The sequence below is a fragment of the Trichosurus vulpecula genome, chromosome 7 (genome assembly GCF_011100635.1).
Source record: "Trichosurus vulpecula isolate mTriVul1 chromosome 7, mTriVul1.pri, whole genome shotgun sequence".
Lineage (NCBI taxonomy): Eukaryota > Metazoa > Chordata > Mammalia > Diprotodontia > Phalangeridae > Trichosurus > Trichosurus vulpecula.
In genome coordinates, this window is record NC_050579.1 from 243,884,391 (window position 1) to 243,906,602 (window position 22,212).

At 39.8% G+C, this 22,212-nt stretch overlaps 1 protein-coding gene across 1 annotated transcript in view; it reads right to left on the reverse strand.

Annotated features, from left to right (window-relative positions):
- The window catches only part of LOC118857871 (HLA class II histocompatibility antigen, DQ beta 1 chain-like), a 39,053-nt gene continuing 16,841 nt past the window's right edge, over window positions 1-22,212 (reverse strand). The window contains exons 4-6 of the mRNA XM_036768353.1: window positions 468-564; window positions 190-275; window positions 1-101 (exon numbers count right to left, since the gene is read on the reverse strand). Coding sequence (XP_036624248.1) covers window positions 1-101; window positions 190-275; window positions 468-564 — 284 coding nt within the window. The remainder of the gene's footprint in view (window positions 102-189; window positions 276-467; window positions 565-22,212) is intronic.

A 22,212-nucleotide genomic window follows, 5' to 3' on the forward strand; every position in this document is an offset into this window, starting at 1 on the left:
TTACACCTGAACATTCTGGGGCATGAGCAGGCCCTGGGCTGAATCACCAGCTGCAGTGGTGATAACCAGGACTCTCAGCTTAGGACAGGAGTCTGTTGGAGCTAGGTGAGACAGAAGCACAGAACCTGCGGCAGTGGCAGCAGCTACCCCTAGGGCTGGCAGCATACAGTCTAAAGGTTTGAAACTCACCTTCCTGAACTTCTGGGAGCTGTGATGACCAAGTAAGTGCTCTTATCCCTCCTTTGCTGACCTTGAATACCCCAGGGAATACTGCCCTAGGAAAAACCCGGGAATAGAAGAGCCAGAAGTCGGACTTCAAAAGTCTTTTAGCTGGGGAAGCTAGGGAGATGGACCCCTCTTGTGGTGGTGGGAGGAGACCAGTGCAGAAAGGCAGGCATCCCAGCAAGCCCCACTTCAGCAGACCAGTGGGAGTTCCTGAGCCCCAAGGGGGTGGAGCCTGCAAGTACCAACACCAGGACCCCAGACAGGCCTTCACGCAGCCAAGGGAATTGGCAGACACCAGCACAAACTGATGGTTGAGGCCACCCATGTTATAGCAGAGCCCTAGAAGAAGAGGAGACTTCCAGCAGCCAGACCACCCCTCTGCTACATCTCACATTGGGAGTGTGAGGGTAACCCGAGGGAAACTCAGAGAGGCTTTACCAACCTCTACCTGGGCACAAACCAGCCAGCTCCAGCTCAGCACCAGGGGAGATGTACCATTATATAGCCTCTAGCTGATAAAATCTGAGGCCACAGCACACAAAGCCACACACACAGGCCCCTAGCTCACAACAAAGAAGTTTGGGACAGAGGCCTCTGGACCCCAGAGATCCACTTTAAAAGCCAGGAAAAAGGCAACTACCATGAAGAAGCAAACTAAAAAAGTAAAAAAAAAGACAATTTAATCATGTTATGGGGGCAGATAAGATCAAAATACAAATTCAGAAGAGAACAGCATTAACTATACCCACATGTGAAACCTCAAAAGGGAATATGATCTAGAACCAAGCTCAAAAAGCATTCCTAGAAGAGTTCAAGGAAGATTTTAAAAGTCAAATTAGAGAGGTAAAAAAAAATTACAGAACCTAACAGGAGAGAATGAATCCTCAAAAAGTAAAACTGGCCAAATAGAAAGAGAGATACAGAAGGTATCTCAAGAAAATAATTTGTTAAAAATTAGAATTGGGCAAGTAGACGCTAATGACTCTATGAGGCATCAAGAATGAGTCAAACAAAATCTAAAGGATGAAAAAATAGAAGAAAACAAAATATCCCATTGGAAAAACAACTGACCTAGAAAATAGATCCAGGAGAGATAATCTAAGAAGTATTGGTCTACAGGAAAGCCATGATGAAAAAAAAAAAGAGCCTGGACAATATCTTCAAAGTAATGAACAAGGAAAATTGCCCTGAGGTCCTAGAACCAGAAAGTAAAAAAAAATCATTGAAAGAATCCACTGATCACCCCTTGAGAGAGATCCCAAATTGAAAACTCCAAAGAATATTGTAGCCAAATTCCAGAATTATCAACTCCAGGAGAAAATATTGCAAGCAGCCACAAAGAAAGAATTCACATATTGCGGAATTACAGTCGAAATCACACAGGAGCTTGCAGTTTCTACATTAACAATCAGAGCAATTGGAATAAGATATTCTGAAAGGCAAAAGAAACTGGACTACAACCAAGGATCAATTATCCAGAAAAATTGAGCATAATCTTTCAGGCAAGGAGATGGACATTTAATGAAATAAGAGAATTGAAGATCTTCCTGATGAAAGGGCCAGAGCTTGAAAAGTTTGATCTTCAAATACAAGACTCAAGAGAGGCATAAAAAGGTAAAGCGGGAGGGGGGGAGAGAAAAAAGCTTTTTATTCAACAAGGGCAAACTGTTTACATCCATATATGGGAGGGTGATATTTGTTAATCTTGAAAACGGTATAGTTATTATGACATCTAAAAGAGATATACATAGACAGAGGCTGTGGTATTAATTAACTGATGATAAAAATCTAACTAAGGGATGTAAAGGGACTATAATGGGAAAAGAAGATGGAGGCAGAAAAGGGTAAATTACAATACATGAAGTGGCACAAAACATACTATAGTAGAGGGAAAGAAGGGAGGGAGAAGAGCAGTGTTTGAGTTTTACTCTCATGGATTTGGTTCAAGGAGGGAATAACATACTCTGTGAAGTATAGAAACCAAACTTGCCCTACAAGCAGTAGGAGGGGAAAATGGAAAGAAAGGGGGATGGTTAGAAGGGAGGGAAGAAGTAGTAAAGGAAAAGGTTAAGAGTGGGGCTGTTAGGAAAGGAATATTGAGGAAGGTGGAGGTCAAAAGCAAAACTCTTTTGAGGAGGGGAAGAGAGAAGGGAAAAAAAACATAAATGGGGAGGGGGGAATACAATGGAGAAAAAGACACAGATAGTAATCATAACTGTGGAAGTGAATGGGATGAATTCTCACTTAAAATCCTACAATATGTTGTTTACCAGAAACACATTCGAAACAGGGGATACTCACAGGGGAAAAGTAAAAGTCTGGAGCAGAATATATTATGCTTCAGCTAAAGTAAAAAAAAGCAGGGGTAGCAATCTTAATTTCAGACAAAGCAAAAGCAAAGATAGATATAATGAGAAGACATAAGGAAGGACACTATATCCTTCTAAAAGGTACCATAGACAATGAAGTAATATCATTACTTAAATTTGTGTGCCAAGTGGTATAGCATCCGAATCCTTACAGGAGAAATTAAGGGAGTTACAGGAAGAAATAAAAAGGAAAACTGTCTTAGTGGGGGACGTCAACATCCCCCTTTCTGAACTTGATAAATCTAACCACAAAATAAACAAGAAAGACATTAAGGAGGTGAATAGAAATTTAGAAAAAATAGATATTCTATACCTCTGAAGAAAATTGAAAGGGGATAGAAAGGAATATACCTTTTTATTGGTGGTACATGGCACATACACAAAAATTGACAATGTGTAAGGCATAAAAACCTCACAATCCAGTGCAGAAAGGCAGAAATAGTCAATGTATCCTTTTCAGATGACGATGCAATAAAAATTGTTTGTAATAAAGGACCATGGAAAATATACTAAAAAGTAAATGGAAACTAAATAATCTAATCCTAAAGAATCAGTGGGTCAAAGAAACAATAAATTTCATTCAAGAGAATGACAGTAATGAGACAACAAAACTTATGTGATGCAGTGAAAGCAGTACTTAGTGGAAGTTTTTAATCTCTTAATATTTACAAGAATCAAATAGAGAAAAAGGAGATGAAGGAATTGGGCATGCAACTGAAAAAGCTAGAAAAAGAATAAATTGAAACGCCTCAATAAAATTCCAAATTAGAAATACTGAAAATGAAAAGAGAAATTAATAAAATTGAAATCAAGAAAACAATTGAACTAATAAATAAAACTGAGACCTGGTTTTATAAAAACAAAACAATAAAATAGATAAAACTTTGGTAAATTTGATTTTAAAAAAAAAGAAAGAAAACCAAATTACCAGTATCAAAAATGAAAAGGGTGAACACAGCTCCAATGAAGAGGAAATCAAAACAATAATTATGAATTATTTTGCCCAATTGTATGCCCATGAATTTGATAATCTTAGGGAAATAGATGAATATTTACAAAAATACAAATTGCCCAGATTAATTGAAGAAGAAGTAAAATACTTAAATAATCCCATCACTGAAAAAGAAATTGAACAAGCCACAAATGAACTCCCTAGGAAAAAATCTCCAAGGCCAGATGGTTTTACATGTGAATTCTATCAAACATTTAAAGAACAATCCCATACTTTATAGACTATTTGGGAAAATAGGTGAAGAAGGAGTCCTACCAAATTGTTTTTATGACTCAAATATGGTAGTAATACCTAAACCAAGAAGAGTCAAAAAACAGAAAGAAATTTTTATAGACCAATTTTCCTAATGAATATAGATGCAAAAAATTTTAAAAATATTAGCAAAAAGATTACAGCAAGTTATCATAAGAATAATACACTATGATCAGATAGGATTTATTCCAGGAATGCAAGGCTGGTTTAATATTAGGAAAACTATCAGCATAAGTGTTCATGTCAACAAAAAATACTAGCAGAAACTGTACAATTATCTCAATAGATGCAGAAAAAGCTTTTGACAAAATACAACATCCATTCCTATTAAAAACACTAGAAAGCATAAGAATAAATGATGTCTTCCTTAAAATGGCAAGTAGCACCTACCTAAACCCATCAGCAAGCATTCTATGTAATGAGGAGAAGCTACATGCATTCTGAATAAGATTGGGTGTGAAACAAGGATGTCCTTTCTCACCCTTATTATTCAGTTTGGTGCTGTAATTGTTAGCTTTAGTAATAAGAAAAGAAAAAAAATTGAAGGAATTAGAATAGGCAAAGACGAAACTAAGTTAATAGTCTTTGCGGATGATATGATGATTTATTTAGAGAATCCAGTAAAAAACTACATGAAATAAGAAAAAAAAAACTTTAGCAAAATTGCTGGATATAAAATAAACCCACAAAAATCCTTGCGTTCCCATATATTATTAACAAAGGCCAACAGCAAGAGATAGAAAGAGAAATTCCACATAAAGTTACTGTGGACACCATAAAGTATTTGGGAATCTACCTGCCAAGTCAAAATCAGGACCTAAATGAACACAATTGCAAAACACTTTTCACACAAATAAAGTCAGATCTAAATAAATGGAAAAGCATCAGTTGCTTGTTGGTAGGCCAAGCTAATATAATAAAAAGTATAATTTCACCTAAATTAATTTATTTATTTAGAGCCATGCCAATCAAACTGCCCAAAAATTATTTCACAGAGCTAGATAAAATAATAACAAAATTCACCTGGATGAAAAAAGGTCCAGAATATCAAGGGAATTCATGAAAAGAAGAGCTAAAGAAGGAGGCCTAGCCATACCACATAGTAAACTGTATTATAAAGCAGCAATCATTACAACTACTTGGTACTGACTAAGAAATAGTGGTGGATCAGTGGAATAGGTTAGGTACACAAGATGCAGTAGTCAATGACTATAGCAACCTACGCTTTGATAAACCCAAAGAGGCCAGCTTCTGGGCTAATAATTCACTATTTCACAACAACTGCTGGGAAAACTGGAAAATGGTAGGGCAAAAACTGGGAATAGACCAATATATTACACTGTATACCAAAATAAAGTCAAAATGGGTTCATGATTTAGATATAAAAGCTGATATTATAACTAATTTGGGGGAGCATGGAATAGTCTACTTGTCACATTTCTGGAGAAGGGAAGAATTTATGACCACACAAGAGACAGAGAGCTCTATGAAATGCAAAATGGATAATTTTGATTACATTAAATAAAAGTTTTTTGGGACACAGAGCCAAGATGGCAGCTGAAAAGCAAGGACTTGCTTAAGCTCTTCTCCAGATCCCTCCAAAAACCTGTAAAAAATGGCTCTGAACAAATTCTATAGCTGCAGAACCCACAAATAGCAGATGGAAGCAGGGCTATAGCCTGGGTCACTGGAAAGGGTCTATCACATGGAACTGGGAGCAGAGCAAAGCCCAGTGTGGGTGGGGAGGGAAGAGAGGCACTTCCCCTGGGGGAGCAAGGGTACATCTGGGCTCCTGGTGTTGACCCTTGCTGGCTCTGCCCCTCTGGTACTCAGGAACTCCCACTGTCTGGCCACTGAAGCCCCATTTCTGTCTCCTCTATCCCAGCGTTTTTTCCCAAGGAATTCTCTGGGTTGAGGGGGGGGGGGAGGGATTAGAGCTGTTTACTTGGCCAATTTGTCTCCCAGAAGTTCAAGAAGATGAGTTTCATACCTTTGGCCTGCAAGCCCCAGGTGTTGATGTTTCATGGCTTGTGGCATTGTGCTGCTGTCTCCTGTCTCTTCCACAGACTGCCATCCTGTTTTGGCAGGCCTAGGGATCTCTGCCGGTTTTGGGCACCCAACTTTCTTCTAGCCTGTCTCCCACGTTGGTTGGTTTCTGCAGCTGCTTCTGCTTTGGTGCTGTCTGGAGCAGCTCCACCCACCAAGGGCTCTCCCAGCCTACAGATTCATCCCATCAGCCTTTAGGACTCTCCTTGCTTGGAAATTTACCTCACTCAGACTGCTCCCAGTTTCTAACTCTCTCAAATCTGCTCAGATTCACTTTTTTATAGGAATGTGACAGAACATGTGAGAGAGCTCCGGTAAGATGCTGCTTTCACATGGCCATCTTGGCTCCGTCCTCTATCTCTCATAACTTTAAATGTGAATATATTGAGTAAATCAATAAAACTAGAAAGAGCGAAAGATTTGATAAAAAAATAAAGCCTTATAACATGTTGCTTAGAAGAAACTATACTGAAAAGCAAAAAAAAAAAAAAACCCACAAAAAAAACAAATTGAAAAGGTGACATTTCTATAACAATACCAATCACACTAAAAATGGACATACTTGCTTTAATCCTGACATAAATGGAATGTTCTTTAGTGCTGTTTCTCTATTACAGATAATGTTAGGTCTTTAGATTTAGATAGATACTATTTGCCACACTAAAGAAAAGTCCATTTATTCCTATATTTTTCAACATTAAAAAATAAAACAAATAAATGTAAGTTGTTGTTTTCTCAAAAGCCTTTTTCTTCACTTCTCCAAAGTAGCAGAGGGCCTAAAACTCTCAACCTTCCCTGTTGGGGTCCTCTGCCCCAACACTCAACTTGTTGGGGTCTGTTATCCCCCAACACCCAGGCCTTTGTCCAGCAAAGGACCTGATCTCTGTAGACAATGAATGGGGCGGGAGCCAAAGGTGGTGAGTAACTCCATTTTATTCAGGTTAAAAGCAAACTTTTATATCTTTGGTTACGTAGGCACCAGGACCGCCCTGGTTCCGCCTACTCTTCTCCCCTTCTCTTCCCAAGCTAACCTGAAGCTCCCTTCGATCAGGCAGTCCAGATAAAGAACCGGAAGTTCCATGTGCTCTGGCAAGCCCAGACAAAGAGCCGGAAGTGCCATGTGGTGAAGCAGGTCCGGGCAAAGACCTGGAATTGCTATGGAAACAACAAAGGCGAGACCCCTCCTCCTGGCTCCACCCATGTCACAGAGCCCTGAGTTTACCTCAGCAGGCCCTGGGCGTGGAGGTCCGAGGAGGGCAGGGCTTGGCTCTAACTGGCCCCATAACACTTCCCAATCAAACCTCATTCTAAATCTTTCTATCCTACCATTTTCACTGCCATGCTTAAACTGCTAAGCTGATTTTAACTTTGGTGTTACTGGAGAATAAGCTTTTCTTGCTTTTTCATTACATATGAGATTGGAAAGATTTTAATGAAGCTGGGGTGATTGGTACCCAACCTTGGACATTATAGAAAACATTATGGAATGGGAATAATAGGGAGGGAGTTTTCCCTGTCTGTGACTATGGAAGCAACTCAGAAGTTGGTGTGGTGCTATTGAGACCAAGAGGGCTGATCCAGGATGAAGCTTCTTTTGTCTTCATGACTGCACGTTAATGAACTGAAAAAACCAGCCCTACCCAACCTTCACCAAGTTGTCTCTCACTTCCTTATCTCTGACAGGCAGGGCTTATTTTTTGTTGCTGCTAACAGATACATCCCCTGACCCCAAATCCACTCCTATCATTTCTTTTTCAAGCTGATGATCCCGATTATCTATAGCCAGGAGCTCTCTGCTCACACAATAGGAGGTGAGGGATCCCTTGTTCCGAGGGAGTGAATCCTCTGGGCTACAAAAGAATTATCTTCCAGTCAGGGCTATCTTGTAGGTAAAAAGTATTAGATGAAGGATCTTCTGACACTATCCAGCTATCTCCCCAGCAGCATTGTCTGACTGGGAAGCTGGAGGTTCCAATAACTCTATCTTTGAGTGTCTATCATTTGATTGATATCTGTCAGAACCTTGAACTAAATGTTTTCACCCTGCACAATCTGTGTAGGTGAGTGTTTCATGAATACCACCAACATCTAGGCATTGAGCCTGAGACAGAGGCTTCCCAGGGATCATCTGTCAGGGTCAGAGCAGTGAAAATGGGAAGACAGCAGAAACTCTTGCTTCCAGGAGGGTGGGTGGGATGGTTTCTTAACAGAACTGACAATTCTAGTCAGGCCTTGTGTTAGCTGTGGATACAGTGACCAGAAATCACCCACATGTGTCCAGTCTTCCAAACTACCAATATTTACTAAGTAACTGATCCCTGCTCAGCACTATGCCTGTGGTTGTGGGACATACAAAATATAATACTGTACATAATCCCTGTCCATATGAAAGTATAACTAATAATTTAAGTTAATACAAAACATACACACAAGAAACTGACACAGGAGTCCAAAGAAGGTTCAAAGAAATGATCTCCCCATTGCTTGGGGAGGTCAAGAAATAGCATGTTAGGCTTGAATGGAAGAGTAAGGAATGATTTTCTCCAAATGACTTTGCTGTGTAATTTTGGTCTAGTAGCTCAATTTCTGTGGGCTTGAGTTCCCTAAACTATAAAAGGGTGGTTAAGGAGAGGATGGACAAAATGACTGCTAGGGTTTTTTAAGGTCCTAAAGTGCCTTTGTATTGCCAAGATCTAACCAAAGGTCCAGAGCTGGAAATGTTTGGGAGGACAATGACCAGACCATGCCCTAGGTTGGAGCATTTGAGCCCAATGAATATTTGTAGTTCCCTGTTCTGAGCTGCACCCCCCTCCCCCCCCCCAACTGTGATTCTTGAAGAAGGCAATTCCCAGAGAAAGCAGCAGCAGGACTCCAAACCATGACCATTCAATGTCTTGATATTCTTTTGAGAAATATGTCATCTAGTACCAATCTGAAAAGTAAAGCTGGAAGAATGAGGAGACAAAGAAACCCTCAGTATAAATCACTGCTAGGGGGTTGAGGATCCAACTCAGAAGAAAACAACTGAAATAGATTTAACAAAAATACTGCTTGGTGACAGGTCAGCTGTAATTCCTAGGAGAAATGATACAAGAATTTTAAAAAGTATTTTTAAAAGAGCTTAAGGTGGCATCATCAATGAAAGTATAGTGCAAAGAAAAGCATTAGAAAAGAAGAGAGATTGGAGGAAAAACTTGGATAATTAACTGCTTAACACAAGAGGCGCAAACACTTTCCCACCTAGCTTCTTCAGTGGACTGGCGATATCTCTTGATGTTTGATCTGAAAAATTCTTGAAGTGGTCCAGGATCTACAAAAAGTGTTCTTAGTGCTCAATTATAAAGCTGAAAAATCTGTAATCAGAAAACTCACCTGCCAATGTCACTATAACCCTGAATTCTGATGATCCTGAGCTGCAATAATTTGGCACCATGCATTGATAATCCATGGATGTTTCCTACTAGCAAAGCCATATGGCTTACTGCAAATCTTTCCTACATCCAAGGTGTTGGAAAACTGGAGGACATCAGAACCTTTCTATGTGATGGAGACTGAGCGAGAATTTTGATAAGAAAATCTGCACTGACTCACACACAGGATTGTATTTTTTTCCAGTCCAGCATGAAGTGACTGTGTCGCCAGCAGCGATGGTTCTCCTGAGATGCCACAATCTGATTGTGCACTCTGTCATTAGTTTCCTTACTGCTACCATTAAAGACAAATGACTCTTGATTGGGCAGGAAGAGCCAGCTAGGGTTGTAGACATATGCTTAATCGATAAGGAGTCTGAACTTTCTTAGCCCTTAGTGATGTTGGAAATGACCCCCTCCTCCCCACTATGGAGATGTCTGCATCTGATGAATGGAGTATGTTGGCTTACATCATCATGATTGTCATCATTATTGACATCAACATCTTGAGGTAGTTCTCTGGGCAGCACAGAAACCGTCCATTTCAGATTATCCCATGGAGGGGAAGGGGATAGGAAACTCCCTGAGGATTAGCGTGGCTTCCAATACTCCAGATGTCTCACCAATATTCACTTTTTTCTCACTTTCACTCTTTCTTTGTCTCCCCTCAGGATCACAGGAAGGATATAATTTCTAGTAAGATGGGAGATAAGTAAGACTAGAGCACTTCGGTGATTCAGTAATTATCAGAGCACTATTGCATCCTCAGCATTGTTAAGTGCTGTGGGGAATAGAGAATTATCAGTTTAGTCTCTGTCTTCTGGTTACTTAACAATTTAGTTGAGGAAAGGAAGACTTACTTTCAGCTTTTTGAAGTCACTGTTGTTTTTCTTTTAATCAGAGTTCTGGGTTTTTCAGAATTTTCTTTACCTGCTATGGTATAGTACTGTTCAGATCCTTCAGATATTTTGTGATTGGTAGGTACTTATTTTATCTCATTCCTAGAGATAAACAAGGAGATGTTCTTTCTCAGACAGGGCCAATTTTAACTCATTGCAATGAAGGACTCTATTAGGTATGGGGAGAAATGGTAGGTTAGTGGATAGTGAAATTCTCTTAAGAGGATGTAAAAATACCATGGTCTCTGCTTAGGAAAAATCATCTTTATCCATGAAATAATAATTTTTGTAAACAAGGAAAGACTTCCCAGCATTTATAGATATAACTCAAAATAGTGGGAGATATCTTACATAGGTAAATATAAAAACGAACAGATGGGAGACCTGTAAGGAAAGTAACCATTTCTAAATAATTTGGCCCCAGGAATGGAAACTGTCTTGAGGCCTGTTCTTTGGAGACAAGACAATATAAAGCCTTTGCTCAAGAAGTTTCTAGCTTTTCCATGATCTATTTTTCTACCATCACATCTTTCCTATTTGTCTTCTTCTATGTCCTCACACAGACACTATCTTTATCCAGATCCTCATCACTTCTCTAGATGTTTCTCTCTGGATTTTTACACCATGTTTCAGCTGTCTTCCTCCCTTGCCCCTAAAATCCATTTCTGTCACTGATGATTTTCCCCAGAACCTCCATTTTGAGGAATGGCTTCAGATAGTCCCGCTTCATTTTCCAGACATCAGCACCATACCTTCCAAGGACACCTTTCTGCCCCCAAGGCCTTGTGAGCTTCCTTTAAATGTGTTTTCCCATTAGAATGGAAGCTCCTTGAGAGCAGGATTGTCTTTGGGCTTGTATTTGTATCCCCAGCATTTAGGACAGTGCTTAGCACATAGTAAGTGCTTTATAAATGCTTGTGGACTTGTTGATTTGATACTTGTCTGGACCATTACAATAGGCTTCTAAATGATCTTCTTACTTGATGTTTCTCTACATTCCAATTCCTTTTCCATTTAGGTGCAAAAAATGTTTTCCCTAAAGCACAGATTTGCCGATGTCATTCTCCCAATCCATAAACTCCAGTAATTCCCTATTATCTCCAGGATCTTTTATTTGACCTTTAAAACTCTTCATAAACTTCCCCTGTCCTCCCTTTCCAGTGTTCATACACTTGACTTTCTTCCCATGTTCTGCACTCAGCTACCCTGCCCTACCTGCTGCCTTCACTCAAAACACTTCATTGCTCATCACTATTCCAAGTCATCGGCCATCCCCCGTGGCTGACATGCTCTTTCCTCATTTCTACTTCTTTTTTTCCCCAACTGGCTTCCTCCAAGATTCACCTCAAATCTCCTGCCCTTTGGGAGGCCTTTTTCATATTCCTTAGCAGCCAAATGATATAAGATTATCTTAAACTTCCTTTCTCTCATCTCTCTCCTCTCTCCCTCCATACAAATACGCAAGTATATGTGTGTATATATAGATATCGATGTACATTTGTAGCTACATGTCTGTATATGTGTATATATACACGCATACGCATACATGCATGCATACTCATATACCTACCTCTGTGTGTGTGTGTGTGTGTGTGTGTGTGTGTGTGTGTGTGTTTGTATTGTCAACCTGCAGACTTTGGTCTAAGAAAGACAAACATGATTACATTGTGTCAATTGTTTATTTCTCTCAAAGCAGGTGGCATGCACGTATGGGAGCTGCAATGTTGGAACTGAACTCATTTTGGGGTTAGAGTGCACAGTTTATACAGGGTGCACAGGGGTGATCTCCCCCCATCATTTTATCTCTGGAAAGAGGAAATACCTCTTTTACCACACTGCCCCCTGGATTTGGACTACCTAGACAAAAGAATGTGTCTCCACACCCGAGTCTGAGCAAAACACAATGGGCTTCCCTACCTTAGATTAAATCACTAGGGAAATTGGGATAGGTTTGACCAGGATAAGGAGAGTCAATGCACTCTCATTATCAGTAATGTTCTTCTGAAGAAAAACTGAACTTCAAGTCAGAACTTTGGAAGAAGGGGGCTGAATCTCCAAGATAATGATTATTAAAAATCATTGGTCACATTCCACCATCTGATTCTAATGAGAGGTGTGCCTCCTCAGCGAATCACTAATAATTCATCAAGGGTTTGGGGACTTACAATGTGTAACAACGTGGGGGAACAGAGAGGAGAAATTGATCAGTTCAATGACAAGACTAAAGGAGGCAGTCCCCAGAAGTAAGCAGAACATACAGATAAAAGATACAAAGGGAACAAGTAAACAATGAATGAAATTGTCCATCAAAGGCTCAAAAGTCTCATTTCATATAAACGTCTGGACGCACCATCTGATGAAACTCTCTGGTCTAGATGTGCTCTAAGCAGCTTCCAGCTGACTGGCTTCTTAGGTTTCTTGTAGTGATCCTCTTTCTTTGATAAAATCTATAAATTTGGTCTTAACACAGTTTTAAATACTTTTCAAACAACCAGGTCAAATAATGAAAGTTAACTCAACCCTTATGTCTCTATTATTATAAAATCATATTTGGAAATATTTAGACCAGCGAACTTATTTTAGATTGGTGTATCAGCAAGGCAATAATCAAAATATAGATGATACAGTTGCCCAATTGTCATGTTGATATATCTAATAAACTCACATTAAAAACAGAAAAATTAGAACCCAATTTTTATACTCTGCATTATTCATTCCCCCATTAGGAGGAAGAGATTCCACTAAATAATTAATAACAGAACACTTTTGATAAGAAGATGGACTCTAATAAATAAATGAATTTATTTAAGAGTTGCCAGATTAACTACAATTGTAACAAAAGTTTCAGGGATAGTATAAATAAATACATTGAATAATCGATTTTAAAACAGTTCATATCAAGTAAGTCATTTATAATAAAATATTTCCAACTTCTAACCATGTGCAAATAAATTACCTCTAATTAAAGTGGATATTTCTTTTAAGACATTTACAAGATAGGCCACAAGCCATTCTTCTAAGTTGGGGCCACATTGTCAAAATTCTCCATCTTCAAAAAAGAGCCTACTGGCCTATGACAGAAACCCCTCCAATGAGAGTTAGATTAGCAGCTAGATAGTGATCAGATCAAAGTCCCTTTAATGCTCTCCCAAACATCTCCTCTAGAGCTGTTCCTCACCTCCAGCCTCTCTACCTCCTCCCTAATGAATTCAATAATCTGCCTTGGATCTGTCATCCAGGATGTGTCTATGAAACCTTCAAATTCTTGTTGCTTGCAGCAACACAGCCCTCTGGGTAGTATCCCATGTGGCAGATGCTGAGATAGGGAGCTGTTCAGGGTTTGACAGTTAGGTCCTGAACCAGAGAAACTCAGCAGTGGGATCTCAGACTCAGCTGAATGATGGCTGCTTAGACAATTGAGATGGGGTTCAGTCAAGCTGAGAGTCAGCCATTAGTGCAATGAGGAGGCAGTGCTCCAATGAAACCAGTGATCCAAAGTACAAATGTTTATTAAGGAGGGCAGAGCCAAGATGGCAGTGTGAAAACAGAGACCCCCTTGAGCTCTCCCCCAAATCCCTCCAAATACCTGTGAAAATGACTCTAAACAAATTCTAGAGCTACAGAACCCAGAGCAAAGCAAGTCTCCAGCCCAAGACAACCTGAATGGTCATTGGAAAGAGTCTATTGCACGGTGCTGGGAGCAGAGCACAGCACAGCTTGGGCTGTGCCAGGAAAGACCAGGTCAGAGAAGACCGGGGGGAACAGGCCTCAGGGCCCTGAATCACTGGAAGCTGTGGCACTTTCCAGACTTCTCAACCTGAAAACATCAAAGACCACTTAGTAGGTCAGTGGAAAAGCTGTTGGACCTGGATGAGAGAAAGGCATGGTCCAGCCCCAGCCCCAGGGCAGTGGAGGAAGCTGTGGAGGCAGCAGCACAGGCAATAGCACCAGCAGCAGTGGCAGCTGCTTCCAAAGCTCCAGGTCCACAGACAGTGGGAGAAATCAAGCAGCTGATCATAGTGGGAGTGATCTTTTTGCTGGTGCTGAGGTAAGATTATCTTGCTTTGCCTTGCTTGGATCTGGGTGGCAGTCCTCGTTGGTGGTCCTTGGGGGAGGAGGAGTGCTGGTAAGGTGGAGCTTGTGGTGGCTGTGGAGAGGGAGTCCTCCTGGCATTTACATGGCAGAAAGGTGTGCTTGTACTTGCATACCAGAGCACAGGCCAGAGGAAGAGTATCATACCACCTCAGGATAGAAGTAGCTCTGAAAACAACAGCACAACACCCCTGAAGCTTGGGACAGAGGACTCTCCACTCTGGAAGCAGTCATACCCTGACAGAGCTCAAAAGTCAAGCAATTTGATGGGGAAATGAGCAGACAATGTAAAAGGACTCAGACTATGGAATCTTACTTTGGTGATAAAGAAGATCAAAACGTACAGCCAGAAGAAGTCAGCAAAGTCAATGATCCTACATCAAAAGCCTCCAAGAAAAATATGAATTGGTTTCAGGCCATGGAAGAACTCAAAAAGGATTTGGAAAATCAACTAAGAGAAGCAAAGGAAAAATTGGGAAGAAAAATGAGAACAATGCAAGAAAATCATGAAAAATGAGTCAACACCTTGCTAAAGGAGACACAAAAAATACTGAAGAAAGTAACACCTTAAAAATAGGTTAACCCAAATGACAAAAGAGGTCCAAAAAGCCAATGAGGAGCAAAATGACTTAAAAGGCAGAATTAGCCAAATGGAAAAGGAATCCAAAGATTATTGAAGAAAATAATTCCTTAAAAGTTAGAATGGAGCAAGTGGAAGCTAGTCACTTTATGAGAAATCAAGAAATTATAAAACAGAACCAAGAAAATGGAAAAATAGAAAGCAATGTAAAATATCTCATTGGAAAAACCACTGACCTTGAGAATATATCTCGGAGAAATAATTTAAAAATTATTAGACTACTTGAAAGCCATGATCAAAAAAAAGACCTTAGACATCATCTTTCAAAAAATTATCGAGGAGAATGGCCCTGATATTCTAGAACCAGAGGGTAAAATAGAAATTGAAAGAATCCACTAATCGCTTCTTGAAAAATATCCCAAAAGAAAACCCCTAAGAATATTGTAGCCAAATTCCTGAGTTCTCATGTCAAGGAGAAAATATTGCAAGTAGCCAGAAAAAAAATTTAAGTATTGTGGAAAAACCATCAGGATAACATAGATCTAGCAGCTTCTACATTAAAGGACTGAAGGGCTTAGAATATGATATTGCAGAAGTCAAAGGAGCTAGGATTAAAACCAAAAATCACCTACCCAGCAAAACTGAGTACAATACTTCACGGCAAAATATGGATTTTCAATGAAATAGAGAACTTTCTAGCATTCCTGATGAAAAGACCAGAATTGAATAGAAAATTTGACTTTCAAATACAAGAATCAAAAGAAGTATGAAAAGGTAAACAGGAAAGAGAAATCATAAGGGACTTACTAAAGTTGAACTGTTTAATGCCTGCATGTAAAGATGATATTTGTAACTCATGAGACTTTTCTCAATATTAGGGTAGTTGAAGGGAACATATATATATGTGTGTGTATATATATATGTGTGTGTGTGTGTGTGTATACATATATATACATATTATAGACAAAGGGCACAGGGTGAGTTGAATATGAAGGGATGGTATCTAGAAAAATAAAATTAATGGGGGAGAGGGGAATATATTGGGAGAAGGAGAAAGGGAGAGATATTATGGGGTAAATTATCTCACATAAAATTGGCAATAAAAAACTGTTATAATGGAAGAGAAAAGGGGGTAGGTGAAAGGGAATGAATGAATCTTGTTTTCATTGAATTTGGCTTAAGGAGGGAATAACATACACACTCAATTGGGTATCTTATCCTGCAGGAAAGTAGAGGGGAAGGGGACTAGATGGGGGATTGATAGAAAGGAATGCAGTAGTCAAAAGCAAACACTTTTGAAAAGGGACAGCGTGAAAGGAGAAAATTAAATAAAGGGGGACAGGATAGGATGGGGGAAATACAGTCGTCTACAACATGACTATTATAGAAGTGTTTTGCGTAATGATATATGTATAGCCTATGTTGAATTGCTTGCCCTCTCAAGGAAGGTGGGTGGGAAGAGAAGAAGGGAGGGAATTTGGAACTCAAAGTTCTAAAAACAGATGTTAAACATTGTTTTTTACATGCAACTGGGAAATAAGATATACGGGCAATGGAGCATAGAAATCTATCTTGCCCTACAAGAAAGTAAAGGGAAATGGGATTGGGGGGAGTGGGGTGATAGAGGGGAGGACAGATTGGGGAAAGGGGCAATCACAATACATGCCATTTTAGGGGGGAGGGTAGAGATGGGGAGAAAATTTGTAACTCAAAATCTTGTGGAAGTATATGTTGAAAACTAAAAATAAATTAAAAAAAGAAATGTTTATTAAGCAACTCTTCTCTGATCAGCATGGGGCATGGGGAATACAAAACATCAGAGACACACCAACCCACAGGAAAGAAATCATGTACTCAATATGGAGCAATTACATATGGATTTCTGACCTCTGTATTTGTGTGTACTGGTATGAAGAAGAGATGCTCAAGCAGAGTTCACCAGCTGGTGGCACTGAGGGAACTTGCAGTTCTGGAACTGGACTTGAGAGAATTCCTGGCAGAGAGAACCTGGTCACTAAAACTAGCAACCATTTCAACCATCAGCCACATGGGAGAAAACACGGACAGGGTCAAGAAGGCCATCTGATCTCTGAATGGTGGTTCATCTGCCTTTAGTCCTCAACCCAATAAGCTCCGAGTACATATGATATGACTTGAAGGATGGGAGTGGTTTTTCCTCCCATCACCAGGCAAGAACTAATGGGCATCTTGGTGAGACTGTAACTATAGGTAACCTTACTTTCTTCCTCATTCGCATATTATAGAGGGATTAGCTCAAACCTGTATTTTCATTAAAATAGTGGATAATTACTTGACACTTTAGAAGATGGCTGAACTCAGGAGGAAATTCTGATTAGGCCTTGACAGCCAGGAACGGGCTCTGCAATCTTCTTCCTACGAAAATGAACTGCACCCACCCCACCTGTTTCACTGTCCTTTCATTGCTATAATTTCATTCCCCACCCCATCCTTGATAGAGAAGAAAGTTTGGTGTCTGTTAAATCCTTTTCTCTTGCCATTAATGCTGGTGTGGGTAGAGATTTGGAGAGAAGTTTGGATCTTTGTAGAGTAATGGGGTACACATCCCTAGTTTGCAAAACTGTGGTATGAGGGGAAGAAGAGCAGACTGGTTAATTTGGAGACCCAAATAAATTAGAGCACCATATTGAGATCATGCTTCACATAGACAGAGGTACTTTTCCACAAACAGGTGAGCCTATAAGCAAAGAAAAAAATGACACTTCTGTGCATACACATAGACACCCTTAGGTGCAGTGGATAGATCACCAGGCTTGGAGTCAGGAAGACTCATTTTCATGATTTCTAATCTGACCTCAGATGCTTACTAGCTATGTGACCCTGGGTAAGTCACTTAACCTTGTTTGCCTCAGTTCCTTATCTGTAAAATGATATAGAAAAGGAAATGGCAAACCACTCCAGTATCTTTGCCAAGAAAACAGTCCAAAAGTAGTGTCACAAAGAGTTGGACATTGACTGAAATGAAAAGTTAAGGAGGCTTATGCCTAGAGGGCTCCCTCAGCCAAACATTGTCCTGTCAGCTAATCCCTTTGTCCAGGCAACCAATGGTAAACCATTCAAGGAAATAGACACCTATAAGTTTTACGTGTGGAAACATCTCTGTGTTTCCCTACAAATGGGAGCCTATCCCTCATTCAGTTATACATGTGGAAACCTGTCTCTCTATAACTTGTATATTGGATTGTTTCTCCATTCAAGCCTTACAGACAGGAAAAAAGGTGAACTCCAACAAAGCAAAATCCTCATGAATTGATGACAGCAAGTTCTAAACCTTACAATGCTCAGTCAGAGACTACCTGAATCTTCACAAGGATGAAGAAACTCTGTCCAAAATACCCACCTGCCTCCCAAAACTGAGGGAAAATATGGTAAATGGTTACTCAGATTGGTTAAGAGGAAAGGGGAAAGACCATGTCATAAGGGAGAGTAAGGTGAGGAGCTGTGAAACTCAGGGACAGAGAATCCCCAACATCTTTAGATTTGAGCCCTTGATTGGGGTTCACCCAACCTGCTCATTCTTGCCTCTACAATCTCATCTTTGTTAATTTCTGTGCTATTACAATATAGATGTAGTTTGGGAGGGATACCTTTATGCCTGCCTGGTGTTTCTGGATTTGATATGTTAAAAATTCTCTTCTACCATTATCAGATTCACATATCCTACTTGGAAACTGACTCATGTCCAGAGAGGCAGCAACCAAAGTATCCTTCTAGGGGAGGCCTTGATATATAAACAGCCTAAATGGGGCCTAGTTATAGAGACTGAAGGTTGTGCCAGCTAGCCTATGATTGACAGGGCAGAAGAAATTAAGGGAAGGCACTGAAGAAGGTTTCCTGTAGAGGTCAGGGTTTAGGAGCTAGAATTCCCATCCTGTCTCCCTGTGAGGACCTGCCTCTTTTGCCCTCTTAAGCTCTCAAGGTAAGTCTGACCTGCCTCTCCACAAGAAAGGAACTGAGTCTCAATGCTTCTCTCATTGGAGGTTTTAGGACAGAGCTTATTGTAAAGACTAGGTGACAATATAGATCTTGAGGACTATAATAAAGAAGCCAGTGGACTAGAGGATGGTATCATAGTAGCCACAAAGTATATGAAGTAAGAAACTTCTATTCACTGACTAAGCTAAGTCAGTAAATGTTTATTAAGCACTTTATGTGCCAAGCACGGTGCCAAGTGTTAGGGATACAAAGAATGGTATAAGACAATCTCTACCTTCAAGGATCTTCAATTGCCTGGAAGAAAACAATATTTGAAAGGAAGCTGAAAAAGCATGGATGTGGTACCTAAATCTGGGGCATGGTGAAGTTCTGCAGCCCAGGTGAGAAATGTTCTGAGGAGACAAAAGGGACTGATTGCAGGATGATGAGTTTTTGCATATTATAAAGTCCAGGAGAAGAGAGGGGTGGGAACTGATGAGGTGAATGCCTGGGGAGCCCCTTCTTAAATGGTAGGAGATCTGGGAGGAGCTCTCCAATATCCACCCTTCATCTTCTCTAAACAGAGGGAGGGAGGGACCCCAGGAGCAGGGAATGCTGAGAAATTATGGGTCTCAGACTTGATTTCATTTTGTAGAATGATGAGATTCTACAGACCGTGAAGTCCCAGAAAACATCTGGGTAGGAAATGGTATTCCACAGAGTGATTAGGGTTTGCCTTTACTCTTGCAACTGGAGGCTCACGTGATATGAAATGCAGGATATAATTAACTATCTCTTCTATTACATGCGGAGTTCACAAAAAAATCTAGAACTGGTTACTGAAAATGGTGACAGACCTCCTAGGAACAAAAACCCCTGTTCTGGATGCAGATGTCACTGACCCAGTGCCCTAAGTACCCCAAACATATTTAGACCCTGGGATACATTTTCTATTTTTTTTCCTTTTTTTCAAAAAATTATCATTCCTATTAATTTATTTTTTATCTTTAATATTCACTTTCACAAGATTCTGTGTTCCAAATTTTCTCCCCATCTCTCCCCTTCCCCCACCCCAATATATATTCTGATTATCCTTTCCCCCAATCTGCCCTCCCTTTTATTACCACCCCTCCCTTCTCGTATCCCCTTCTATTTTCATGCAGGACAAGATAGTTCTATATCCAATAGCCTGTATATCTTATTTCCCAGTTGCATGTAAAAACAATTTTTAACATTTATTTTTAAATTTTTTGAGTTCCGCATTCTCTCCCTTCCTCTCTCTCCACCCACCCTTACTGAGAAGGCAAGCAATTCAATACAGGTTATACATGTGTAGTCATGGAAAACACTTCCACAACAGTCATGTTGTGAAAGATTAACTAATTTTCCTCCATCCTATCCCACCTCCCCATTTATTCTATTCTCTCCTTTGACCCTGTCCCTCCTCAAAAGTGCCTGCTTCTGATTACCCCCTCCTCCCATTTGCCCTCCCTTCTATAATCCCCTGTCTCTGTTATCCCCTTTTCCCCTACTCTCCTGTAGGGTAAGATATTTTCATACCCAATTGAGGGCGTACATTATTCCCTCCCTAAGCCAAATCTGATGAGAGTAAGTATCATTCCCTCCCATCTGCCCCCTCTTCCCCTCCAGTATAAAAGTTTTTTCTTACCTCTTTTATGTGAAATAATTAACCCTGTTCTACCTCTCCCTTTCTCCTTCTGCCATTACATTCCTCTCTAACACCTTAATTTTATTTTTAGATATCATCCCTTCATATTGAACTCAGCCCTCCAACTACCCTAATATTGAGAAAAGTTTCATGCATTATGAATATCATCTTGCCATGTAGGAATGTAAGCAGTTCAACTTTAATGAGTCCCTTATGAATTCTCCTTCCTCTTTACCTTTTAATGCTTTTCTTGATTCTTGTATTTGAAAGTCAATTTTTTTATTCAGCCCTGGTCAGTCTTTTTATCAAGAATGCTTGAAAGGCCTCTACTTCATTGAATATCCATTTTTACCCTGGAGGATTATACTCAGTTTTGCTTGGTAGGTGATTCTTGGTTTTAATCATAGCTCCTCTGACATTCAGAATATCATATTCCTTAATGTGGAAGCTACTAAGTATTCTGTTATCCTGATTGTGTTTCCACAATACTGGAACTGTTTTTTTCTGGCTTCTTGAAATATTTTCTCCTGGACCTGAGAACTCTGGAATTTGGGTAAAATATTGCTAGGAGTTTTCCTTCTGGGATCTCTTTCAGGAGGTGATCTGTGCATTCTTTCCATCTCTATTTTACCTTCTGGTTCTAGAATATTGGGGCAGTTTGCCTTGATATTTTCTTGAAAGATGATATCTAGGCTCTGTTTTTGATCATGGCTTTCAGGTAGCCCAAAAATTTTAAATTATCTCTCCTCGATCTATTTTTTAGGTCAGTTGTTTTCCAATGAGATATTTCACATTATCTTCTCTTTTTTCATTCTTTTAGTTTTATTTTATAATTTCTTGATTTGTCATAAAGTCATTAGCTTCCAATTGCTCCATTCTAATTTTTAAAGAATTATTTTCTTCAGTGATCTTTTGGACCTCCTTTCCCATATGGCTAATTTAGCTTCTTAAGTCATTCTTCTCCTCATTACCTTTTCAGACCTCTTTTGTCATTTGAGTTAGTATATTTTTAAGGTATTATTTTCTTCAGTATTTTTTTTGGTTCTCCTTTAGCAAGGTGTTGTCTTGCTTTTCATGATTTTCTTTCATCACTCTCATTTCTCTTCCCAGTCTTTCTTCTACTTCTCTTATTTGATTTTCCAAATCCTTTTTGAGCTCTTCCGTGTCCTGAGACCAATTCCTCTTTTTCTTAGAGGCTTTGGATATAGGAGCTTTGACTTTGCTGTCTTGCAATTATATTTTTGATCTTCACTGTCACCAGAGTAAAATTTTATAGTGTGAGTATTTTTCCATACTTTGGTCATTTCCCCAGCCAATTACTTGACTATTTAACTTTTTGTTAAGTTAGGGCTCTGCTTCCAGTGTGGAGGCCGTACTGTCCCAAGTTTCAGGGGTTTTGTGCAGCTGTTTTCAGAGATACTTCTAGGGACCTGGAAATTTTCAGTTCTTCCAAGGTGGCATAATCAAAGGAGAGATGTTTACTGCTCTCCTGGTCTGTGCTCTGGTCTGTAAGTGACCACAAGCACTCTTTTCTTCCTTGGAGCTGTTAGGAGGATTCCCTCTCTTCCACTACCACAAGCTCCACTACACCAGCACTTTTCCTTGCCCCAGGACTGCCACTCAGGTATGAGACCCAGTTCTAAGCGTGGGCAAAGCAAAAGAATCTTACCTCAGTGCCAGCAAAGGGATCTTTGCAATCCCCCT